Source organism: Coturnix japonica, chromosome 5 (assembly GCF_054131305.1).
Source record: "Coturnix japonica strain WE chromosome 5, WE-NBRP24, whole genome shotgun sequence".
Taxonomy (NCBI): domain Eukaryota; kingdom Metazoa; phylum Chordata; class Aves; order Galliformes; family Phasianidae; genus Coturnix; species Coturnix japonica.
Window position 1 is genome coordinate 55,853,275 of NC_140667.1, and position 11,782 is coordinate 55,865,056.

An 11,782-nucleotide genomic window follows, 5' to 3' on the forward strand; every position below is an offset into this window, starting at 1 on the left:
AAACACACTTATGTACTTGGTTGTACTTACTACTAGAAACACATTTTGAGAACATGCAGTCAGGCTGAGTACCAGCAAATGTTTCTAAAAACAACAAGAAAATAAGAGCGGTGCTTTGACAAATTCTACCATAAGTGGCTGCAACAACAATAAAGTTACCCTGAAGAAACAGAATGACATAAAATGACAGAGAAAATCATCCAGAGATTAACAAACACATTCAAGATAAAAGTTTTCTGTACATTCAAAGGACAGATGGCTTCCAAAGAGTTAATTCAGGAACCTTCTATGTATGTGCAGAAATAAGAGTCTCAATGAAGATGAAACTCAGAACAAACTGCTTTTAAACAGTGTAAAATAATATGTGGAAAGTGTAATTTTGCTTAAAGGAAGCATGCTTCATGATTGGGGGGCATCAATTTAAGTTCAGCAGATACTGAAGTCATTTTAAGCTACCAGAAGACTGCCTTTACTAAGCACTCAAAAGAAACCAGGTAAATTGCTTACATAACTGTAACTAAATAAGCTTACGATTCTTTCAAGGTTAACATGATGTATGTGTGGGGCCTCCAGAGACAGAAATCAGAGCACAAAGAGCAGCCTGTTCCTTTAGCCGTCAGCATAAATTGGGATGGAATGAGCACAGATTCCACCCACTGGAGAGGGGGCTTTTTGTAAACAGAATTTAAAGAGCTTTCCTAAGTGCTGGAAATCTGACATGCAGGTTCCCAGCTGCAAATAAAGAGGTAAAAAGGCAAAACACAACGAGCACAACTTCTTTGTACCTGCATCGTTTGGAACATTGGAAGTAACAAGGCTTTCTTCAGAAGTGCTACATTTTGGGGTCTAATTTTGTTTTAGTTTGATGGTGAGCTTCCTGCTGATAACATCCCCAATAAGAAAAGCAGAGCCACTGCGTGTTATCTTTTATCCCATATATGTAAAGACAAAAGGGATGAAACCTGTCAGTATTTAAATCTACTGATACACAAAGATGATACTTTTAAAAAGAAGCCTCCAGTGAGATGAGCTGTAAAACTCTCACACTTACAGACAGAGCACTGTGTGACTCCCTGTTTACCTGGCAATGTAAGTTTTCTGACTACTCCTTGTAGTCACTTCAAAAGGCAATGTGAAATCAGTTCTCGGTATACTAACAGCACTCCTACCTGCACCATCTCTTGGCTTTTGAGAACTCGGTTTGTGCAGCCCTTGAAAGCTTTTAAGAGGCCAGGAGTTTGAGAAGCTCATGGTGTTCTCTTGTGACTTCTTCGGGGACTCAGCTGGAGAGGAGAGGCGCTTGGGGCTGCTCCCAGGTGATGCCAGAGGATAGGAGGGCAGGATGAAGGCCCCCTGGTTTGCAGTAGTGCCATGTGAGGATGCCGTATGTTCTGCTGGACTGCAAACACCTCGCTCGGTCTTGCTGGAAAAATTCAGGCTGGCACAAACTGAGCAAAGTAAAAGAGCACTATTTGTGGTAATTACCCTCCGTGACAGCTATTAAAACAATAATTTGTAAGGAAATAACACACTCTCTGCACAGTCAAAACTAAAGGGTGGCATTTGACCCAACTAACTGCAGACAGATCAGCTAACTTCATTTGGCAAACTGTGTTCTCCCTCACAACATCCATTCCCTGTCTGCGTTTGGTCAACCAAGCCTGAGCCTAAGCTGCTTTGCAGGCATGTGTATAAAGAATTACACTTCAAAGGGAAGAACCATTCAAGCAGATTGAACACAGCTCTGTTGTTCGCTGTTCTGCATTCCAAGCCTGCACTGCACAGCACTGAAGGCAACTTTCAAACTTCAGTGACCCAAGAATACAAATACAGCACAGACATTTTGAGCGATACTTCCTTGAAAAAACCTTCAGACACTGTTTTCTCCTAGAAACCAGCAGAACAAAAATGGAAAGATTCTGAATAGGGACAGAAGAATGTATCAGAGTTGTTATTTCTTCAGTCAGCACAGAGAAAGTGAGACACTTCCCAAGTAACACACCATGCCCTACGATACAGCTAAAATCCAAATACCTTTGTCTTGCTGGCCGCTATTTAATCCCAACAGCTGTAAGGCAGAGTCCACACTACCACTCTTCCCACGTGCCTGTGTGCATCCAAGCGTTCCACATCTCCCTGAAATATGTGGCTGATGAGAACCCACAGCACCTTTCAGAAGGAAAGCACAATTAATAAGATAAATACTTAACAGATGGCGTCTAACAAAAACGTATATAATATTTAATAGCAAATGAAGACACGGTGATTTCATATAAACCAACCAGTCTCTATGTGATAAATACAAGAGTTTCTAAGCAACCTCCTAATCCTCCTCATAGACACAAGCTAGAGAAACGCCTGGCTGCTCTCCCAGGGCACTTCCCCACTCTGAGAGCATGAGGGGCTCACAAAGAACCCACCATCAGCTGTTTAAATATATGAGAAGGAAGACCACACCTTAAAACCCCCAAACACAGCCAGTTTCTTTACAGCAATACCACTCTCAGTGTAACTGCGAGGAAACTCTGCGTTCCACATGTCAGCACTGCTCAAAGAACACACAGCATGCAGCCACTGCCAAGGGGAGAGAACAAGGCAGGCTTGGTCTTGCCCAGCCTCTTCATGTGCTTCTTTACTACCCAAATACAAACCACTAAGCTGGCGCTGTTAGCATAAATTAAATGCAGTCCTACACCAAAAACCTTTTATGGCGTTGGTTTTCATAAACATGACACTTTTCCTCCTTTAAACAACCTCTGAAGCTCCCTCTTCAGACAGCTCGATACCAGCTGTTCCAGCACCTCCCCACTCTCACAGTAAAGAACTTCCCCCTGACATCCAGACTAGATCTGCCCTCCCTCAACTTCAAACCATTTCCCCTTGTCCTGCTGGTATCTGCCCTCTCAAACAATTGACTCCCCTCCTGTTAATAAGCTCCCATTAGGTACTGAAAGGCTGGTGTATCTCAGGGACCTCCTGAGCCCACTTGTTTGATACATCTGCTCACATAAGCACACTAACACTGTTTGAACTCACTGTGAAGTATGGCGGCACTATTTGCAAAAAAGGCAGACCCATAAGCTCTGATGGAGCTATTAGATCTGGTGGATGTGTGTGTGTACAGCAGGGCTGGAGAACAGGGCCAGATGCTGAGATGCTGTGACTGCCCTGAGGAGAAGGGGCTGCACATCACACTGTGCCCGCTCTGCAGCTCCTTGCTGTGCACGACACCCCAGAGCAAAACCAACAGCTGCAGGCAATAAACCGTACTCGTTTCAGTTCAGGTCATTATCAACCTGTCTGCAAATGGCAGATGAGACATGTACTCACATTAGTACTCACCAGCACAAAGGGAAGAATGCTCAGAATTAAAATCTACGCTATTCTGTAATGAATTTTTTGATGGCCTTCTTCTACTAAAAAGCAACTCATCGCTGCCTGGAGCTCCTTGAGGGGACTGCAGCTTTGGAGAATGGAGAGACTCTCTGGATGAAGAGATCTGCAGGAGAAAGGAATACAAAGAAATGAAGGTGTGTGTGAGCAGGCTGCTCTCTCATGGCACTGCATGCTGCCCACGAGGCCCCACTGCCCCCTCACCTGCCAACACAGCGCTGGGAGCTCCTCTGCTAACCGCAAGCAGTGGAGTTGCGGCCACAAAGCACCCATCACAGCTTACCTGCCCAGATAATCCCAGACTGCTGGTACTGGAGGATTCATACCTAGGAGAAAGCAGCTGTGGGTTTCCCATTCTCACTCCCACAGGTCAACATTGCACGTTCAAGAAAAAAATGGAAACAAAAAGTTGTGCTATTCATCATTTTTAAGGTTTAAATACTAACGTTTTGACTTATGCACATGAAATCTTTAACTAGACAGCGGCTATTTGAGCTGTGAAAGCAGCTTGCTTCAGATGGAGTCCAAAGGCTGTATGCTGCACTACCAGCACCCTGCAATGAGAACCAGCAGGACAGCTTGGAACGATACAGTCAGCAATGGAAAGGAGACCCCAGGTCCCTTCAAGGGGCAGATTCCCAACACAAGAGACAATCATAAGCCAAAAGAAACTACATCTCCAAGCCCTACAGAGAGACTCCTCTTGGCAAACTAAACTCATGCTTTTACATCCCCCTGCTCTAACTGCTCGCTGTGGCCGTGCTCCTCCCGTACAAGGCACACAGTAACTCACACACATCCCTGCTGACAACAAGCACAGAAACGAAGCAGCCATTTGGCAGCAGCCCCATGTGGGAGCTGGGCTGCTCATACAGGGCAAAATCATCTGAAGCTTTGTAAGCAAAGCCACTGCAACGCTCTAAAGTTGAAAACTGGATATCAACATCTTCCTCCCTGAAAGACAGTTTCAGTGCAGCACTGCACTTTTTAACTGGGTTTCAGAGATCAGACCACTTAAAACTGTTCACTGCCTAAAAGTTTGGTTTAAGGTTGGCAGTGAAAGGAAACTTAAGGAGCTGAAATACAGAGATCGGTCCAGATCCCCTCCTCAATGGCAGACAGCAGGAGGAGCCCAGCAGGTATGAGATGCTTTAGTAAGACTGGAGTGGAGAACATGAAGCTTTGGGAAGAAAAAGGAACAGATTGAGGTGACAGGACACAGACTGAGGACAATCCTTCCATCACTGTGACAGCAGCATCAGGTGTCCTGAAGGATGCTGGTTTTACTTTAACATGAGAGACAGCCGCCAACGTGCAGAGCGATCTGCTTCAGGTTGGTACAGGTGAGGGCAAAAGAGAACTCAGCATCCACACAGCTACAGAATCACTCCAGTTAGAAAAGACCTCCAAGATCATTGAGTCCAATTCCCACCCCTGCAGACAGGAGTTTAACAGCATTTTATCTGTCGGCCTGGACACAGGTGCGTGACTTGCACAAAGTACCGATGCCTTTCCATGCACACAAGCCAATATATGCAGAAAGAACAAACAACATGATGCTGAAGTGCCTGTACAGCTTTGCTCAGGAGCTCCAATTCCAGCTGCAAGAATAAAAGCTGTCTGTGTTCTTGTACACAAACTGTAATTACAGAGAATAGATGTGCCATACACGGACATGCAGGGCAGTGGGAAATAAAGCAGACCTAAGGCCACCAGAGTTTTCATTGCAGCAGACAGATCCTGGAGAAGGGAACCCCCAGATCTTTCATGCTGACTTTATTTCCAGTGCAGCAGAGCCCAGCACAAGTCAGAGCGCTGCTGACCAGCCCAGGGCACTGTGCTGCCACAGCCCCTCCATGCACAGCAACTGCATGGGGCTGGGCCAGCAGCCACCAGCAGCACCCACCTGGGGCAAACATGGAGCACAGCACAAGCACAGAACAACAGTTCAGCATCCTTGAAAAAGCACAGCTCATCTGCCAGGGACTGACAGCTCAAGGAGGAATCCCACACACCGTCAAACTGTGAGTTATGTGAACATAACACACACAACGTACAACATAGTTCAGAGCTTCAGGAGAATGTTCCAGTGCTGCTGCAGCCAAGGGCACAGCTCCCAGCAGCAGGAGCAGTAACCCACAGCACGTCTGTTCTGCAGGGGGAAGCAGCAGATCACTTTAATTACCCGGGCACGTTGTGCACTGCACACAGCACCCCCTGCTCACAGCATCACTGGACACCTGGCTACCAACATCAGTGGGAGCTGCCAGCACACACCAGCGTCTTTGTGCCCTCAGCAGGGCAAAAGCTTTTGGTTTTTTAAAGTGTTTTTGTGGCCCAAATTGCAAAGAGAGTTCCTGTCCTGACAGCTTCCTTCATCTGCAGTTATGAAAGATTCCAGTTCAAAAGGGAACAGGGGAATTCATTGCCCGAGCAGCGTTCTCCAGCTGAGTCACAGAACCTCAAGAGCAGCAGGACATGCCAGGACACTGTCTGAGAAGGCAACACATTTGGTTGTAGCACGTTAACTGCAGTTACTTAAAGGCAGCACCCAGATAATTCACAGCCCATGGCGAGTCCCACAGAAAAGAGCACAAACATTTCCTTTGGAATGGCCGGGTTTCATTCTGAAGGGAATGAATTACTCCCTCCTAAGGAACCAGAGCAGACTTAAGGCATCAATGTTTGCAGAAAAAGAACACTGACTTCAGCAAATTCAGACTCTTTCTCCATGGAATTTACAGATAACACTGAACATCACAAGGCCAGCCCTGCCCGGGCAGGGTTAGAAAGCAGCAGGACCCTGCAGAAATACAAAGGAAAGGAATTCATGGGATTACACACTCGATTACCAGCCCATGAAAGCACTCCACTGGTGCTGCCACAGAGCTGCAGATCCCAGCAGGCAGTGCCCCATTAACGCAGTGGGGCCAGCACTCCCACTTCAAGGCCTGTGCACTGACACACTCACTGCTGTGTTCAGGCAGGCGTGTGCAGCTGCCAGCAAGAAACACACACAGCTGTGCTTCATGTGACGAAACCAGGCTTTGCTCTCAGAAAGAGAAATGGGACGCTGGGGTTCTGTGAGCAGCCATTAAATGGGAAGCCTCGCATTCTGACATGGAAAGCACTGAGCTGTGAAATCAGGCAATTGAACCACAGGATGCTCACTGTCAGAAATAACAAGAGCTATGGAGTAAACGAGGCTGCCTTCCATGCTTTATTTAATGCCTTTTTAACAGCTGTGTGCTGTTTCCCCCAGGAGTGCACCCAGAGCCCAGCACAGCCCTGCTGCCAGCTGCTGGCACAGCCACCAGTGCTGCCATGCAGTCCAACACGTGGGGCTGTGTTGTAGCAGCCCGCAGTCACACTGTCTGTCTGAACACCACCAGCATCGCCCACAGCTCTGGGCTGACAGATGGGTACCGCACAGACAGGCTTTCCAAGCTCCTCAGAGGTTACAGAGCAGCATTCCATCAGCAAACCAATTAACATCACTGGCAGGCTGTGAAGCCCTGGAGGCTTCGTGCTTTATCTTCCCACTACCAGCACCGTTAACCCACGCACTGACCTCACCCCTTATCTGATCAGCACAGTCTGGACGTGGCCTTGGACCATCACTGTGCAACACGACCCCACAAATACCAGTAAAAAAAAAGAACTGTAAAGACTCATTCCATGCCTCCTTTCAGCCACAGAGTGACTCCAAAAGTTAATTTTTAAACAAACTCATCTCAAAGGAATGTTTGAATTAATAATTAATTCTTTTACATTTACACAAACAAGGCAACTATGCAAATGTCATTCATGATATATCTTAGTCAAAGAGGGCAGCTATGAAGTGACACAGGGCTGCCCTTCTTTCTGCTCACACCTTGGTTATTAATGCCCCAAGGTGAAGGGCTGTATTTAATTAAGTACTTTATGGCAACCTCTTCCAGTTAACAAGGAATGTCCCCAGCACAGGAAGAAGTGCCCAAGTTCAATAGTCCCGGTGTGTCTGAAGGGAGAACACAGCTCAACTGTCTGCAGGGAGGATATCTACGTGGATGAACGTAATTTTGTGCCATGCATGAAACCAAACAAGCACCACCAAGAGGCCAGCAAACACTGCACTGCAAATCAGAAAGGCAGATAGAGATGGGCAGCCCTGTGCTATTCTGTAGACACGTTTACCAGTAGATTGATGAACAAAGAGAAGGTGAAGGCAGGGAAGGCACAAAGACATCAACCCATGGTGAACAGATAAAAATCTAATTAACTGAACCTCTGAGTTTAAACTTCCATTACAGTAATAGAGATCCAGCAAAATGAACTCAAGGATATCTTGCAAACAGCTCACCTCATCCTAACTGAAGTCCCTGGCCATAAGGACAGCTCTCCAGACTCAACTGGTGGCACATTCTCTATTGACAACAGGGCTGCTCAAGCAACTGCTGCACTAGCAAACCAAGTGTCAAAAGTGGCAACTTCCAAATCCTACCAAACACGACATCAAGTGCGTCATTCTTGCCGGTACTTACCCGCACAAAGCTATGTGGAGGGGAGTTACACTTCAATGCAAAATGAATGCCAGTTATTTGGAGGTTTCTGGTTATTCAGGTGCCGTGCAAGTAAGAGTGCAAAAGGGCAACGAACGTACCTCCTTTTGCAGAGTGCAACAGATGAGGTCTTCAATTCTGACACCTCAAAGTTTGTGATCTGCTTTCTACCAACTTTGATATGTAAGAAAACAAAATGGAAGTGAGAAGCAAACAGAACGAGCTGGAAAGCTGAGAGAAGAGATTTGAACACAGGCATTTTCTGGGCAGCCTGGTCTGGTGGTTAGTGACACAGATGGAGGTTGAAACGAGATGATCATTGTCATCCTTTTCAACCCAGGCCATCCTATGATTCTAAGACTGTAACAAAGAGCATCTGTAGGAGGCGCAGGATGACTTGGAAATAAGTCATTAGATGCAAAAAAAATTACTTATTTCTAAAAAGCAATAAACAGAACATGACAAACAGTATTTCTCCCTGTAGAAGTATTTTTGTTGCCACCTACATTATAGCACAGCAGTGAAAGCAAAGCGACAGTGGTTAACTTCACAGCTTGAGTCCCCTGTTCAAAATAATGCTTTTACCAAATAAAGGCTGAAACCATTCAGGTCTAATTCTGCAAAAATAGACGGCAGAAATATATCTGGCATTAGACGCAAGGACATAAAAATAGAGACGATTCCAAAAGGAAAGCGGTAATTTTAGGCTGCAGTACTGCACGCACTGAGGAAGTCACCATGGAGGAAAGAGGAAAAATTATAATTGCAAAGAGATCTGCGGGCACACAGACAGGTTTGTGCCGAGTGGCTGCCAGAGGAAGGAAACGGACCCACAGACCCTTCTGTTTTCTGCCCATAGGTGCCCTGTGGAGGAGGCAACACACATCTCCCACCCCACAGCGTCTGGGATCGTCCACCTTGGAGAGCTGGGCAACAGCCCCCACACACACACACCTCAACCTCCAGTCCTTGGCACTGAGATTAGTTTTCACCCCGGTATTGTGGGATGGCATTTGCAGCCACAGTTTTCACACTACACCTATAAAGTAGCACAGAACGTAACTGGCTTCCTTGTAGCAGAGCCAAGGATGTTGCCTACTCAAAGCAGTACCTCAAAGCAGTACCTCAAAGCAGTACCTCAGCACCCCGACTTGCAGCCACATCTTTGTGGCTGCCTTCCCAGGTTACATTTCAGCCCACACCACTCCTAAATGCGTTTTACACATGCAACAAAACAGAGACCTGGAATTGTTTGCCTCTCTCCTTCCAGAGGTGGAAAAGTTGGGCATTTCTCCCCATTTACAGGGAGAAATCCAACCACATGAGCAAAGACGTTAAACAAAAAGGTCCTGAACACCTAAATATGTTACCAAGGAAATCTCTGCCACACAGTTTTCCATTCTCTAAGAAGAGTTCAGGTAATTCCGGAGTAACTCATTCACTGAGGATCGAGTAGTGCTGCATTTAAACCCCCCAGCATACATTCCAGGTCTCATGGTACCAAAATTAGATGTCACATACAGAGCTGCTGCAAAACTAAAAGGGACCTGAACAATTCTTCCAAGATTCCTTCCATTTGCAGACATCAATATGGTCACTGAACACTACAATCCAAACACGGCTCAAGCAGAATCGTTATTTCAGCCTCACCCTTATTTCAGCCTAACCCTAGGGTTAGGATTCTTCCTGGTCAAATCGCTATGAGGAGTATGTGGAACACGGGCCACATACACACATGGCAACCCACAGAGTTCAGTACAGGTGCACTGCCCAAAAGCACTGACTTCAGTCACATGCTGGAGCTCTGCCTCCAGAGCCTGAACTGAAGCCATCTGTCAGTTTTCTCCCTATCAGACCCAGTTCTCAGCAGTCCATCAGGTGCTCTCAGCTACACACACAGAATCTCCCCAGGCTTTTGCCAGCCACAGTCAGGGGTGACCAGGGCGGGATGTTGGAAGCGCCCAGTGAGCACAGCACATCTCAGCAGTAACATTTCCTATGCACATTAAGGTGTCTGTTTTGTCCTGATGTTAAATCTGACACTTGGAGCACTTAGATTGGGCGTCCCACATCAACGTACAAGTCAGTCCACAGAGAACGTTGTGCACCCATCAGCAGCACGAGCCATACCTCAGAAACACCTCAGAGAAACGTTGCTTTGCAAACCTATGGAAACTTTCCCATCCTCTTACAGAACACCCCCTTAGATAAAGCAGCCTGCAGGGCCAGCGGCACGTACCTGCTCCACACCCTTAGTGAAAGGCACATCTCCTGCTCCACCTTCCTCGTCTCCGCCGCGCTCACACTCCCAGGGCAGTTTGTTCTTCCCTTTCCCAGCACTGAGGACTCTCCGTGCCGTCACGCCGGGTGAGCCGTTGCTCTGTGCCGTATCCCCGTGGTGTGACCCGCAGCTCTGCGCACTCTGCGTCCTGCTGCCGCCCAGCAGCCACTCGGTGTCGGCCCCGCGTGGCGCCCCGCAGCCCTGTGCGCACGAAGGCATCGGCAGCGCGTACTGCACGGCGCCGTGCTCCCCCAGCCGGGGCAGGCTCTTCCTGGCCAGCCTGGCCTGCACCGCGTGCATCACCCCGTCCCCGTCTTCCTCCAGTTCCATCGCGTCCACCGCCTCGAACAGGAGCCCGCTCTTCCCGGGTCCCATGACGGACGCCAACAATGCGAACGCTTCCAGCGCTGCGTGCCGCACTCTGCGCTTCCCGTCCAGCAGCGCCGGGGCGAGGCCGAACGCCATGCGGCCCAGGTCCAGCTCCCGGCCGGGGTACGTGAGCATGGCGGCGATACAGGCCGCCACCACCTCCTCGCGCACTCGGGCGTTGCGGTGCCGCACGTTCTCGTTCCGCAGCAGCAGCCCCAGCACGCGGCGCGGCCCGGCCGCCTCCATCAGCCGCCGCAGCAGCCGGTGGCAGCGCCGCCTCAACGCGGCCCGCGGGTCGCCCAGCCCTTTGGCCGCGGCCGCCACCAGCGGGCCCAGGAAGGCTCGCAGCCGGGCGCCCAGCCGCAGCGCCAGCAGCCGAGCGGCCTCCACGGCGCCCAGCACCACCGCCAGGTTGGCGTCGTCCAGCAGCGCGCACAGCAGCCCCAGCAGCGCCAGCAGCGCCGGGCCGGGAGCCGAGGCCACCGCGGCCGGACTGAGCGCGCCCAGCAGCCGCTGCAGCTCCTCCACCGCCCGCGTGCGCTCCCTGGGGTCGCCCTGGCCCAGCAGCCGCCCGTGCAGCTCGGCGGGAACCAGCCCCGGCCGCTCCTCGGAGCCGCCGCCCTGTGGCTCGTGGTGCCCGGCCGGCTGCCAGGCCAGGCTCAGCGCCGGCTCCACGGGCACCGCAGCTCCGCGCCGCCGTCCCGACGGGCGACCGGGACCGTCCCCCGCCGCGCCGAGCTCCGGGCCCGGCGGCCGCTCCATGGAGATAGCGGGAGGAGGCGGGGCCGGGCCCAGAGCCACGGCCATGGGCGGCGGGAACCGAACGGAACGGAACGGAACGGAACGGAACCGAACCGAACCGAACCGAACCACCCGGCAACGCCGCCACAACAACGCCGTCACCAGGGCCCGGCACGGCCCGCACCGCGCATGCGCGGAACAGACCATGTCACCGAGCGGCGTGGGGGGAGCGGTGCGGGATGTCACCGCCGGGGGAAAGAGAGAGAAGAGGAGCGGGAGGAAGCACCGGGAGATCGTGCGCACACGGACGGGGCCGCGGGATCGTGTGGCGGGTGCGGACACACGGCGGACACACGGCGCTCACATTGCGCCTTGCCCTGCTCCATCCCCCGCTCTATGTCCCGCACCCCCCGGCCCCGCTCTGTGGTACGGCCCGGCCCGACCCGCCGCACTGCGC

The 11,782-nt window shown here is 50.3% G+C and overlaps 1 protein-coding gene across 11 annotated transcripts in view; it reads right to left on the reverse strand.

The window, feature by feature from the left end:
- The window catches only part of TOGARAM1 (TOG array regulator of axonemal microtubules 1), a 30,441-nt gene extending 18,905 nt beyond the window's left edge, over nt 1-11,536 (reverse strand). For 2 of the 11 annotated variants that reach the window (XM_085547876.1, XM_085547875.1), the window contains exons 1-5: nt 10,174-10,339; nt 3,677-3,719; nt 3,343-3,499; nt 2,035-2,169; nt 1,170-1,448 (exon numbers count right to left, since the gene is read on the reverse strand). In XM_085547876.1, coding sequence (XP_085404002.1) covers nt 1,170-1,448; nt 2,035-2,169; nt 3,343-3,499; nt 3,677-3,719; nt 10,174-10,202 — 643 coding nt within the window. In that variant the 5' untranslated portion in view covers nt 10,203-10,339. Of the gene's footprint in view, nt 1-1,169; nt 1,449-2,034; nt 2,170-3,342; nt 3,500-3,676; nt 3,720-10,173 lie in introns of all 11 variants that reach the window. The other 9 variants (XM_015865905.3, XM_015865900.3, XR_014946208.1 and 6 more) reach the window with 8 other exon arrangements.
- Between the last annotated feature and the right edge of the window lie 246 nt (nt 11,537-11,782).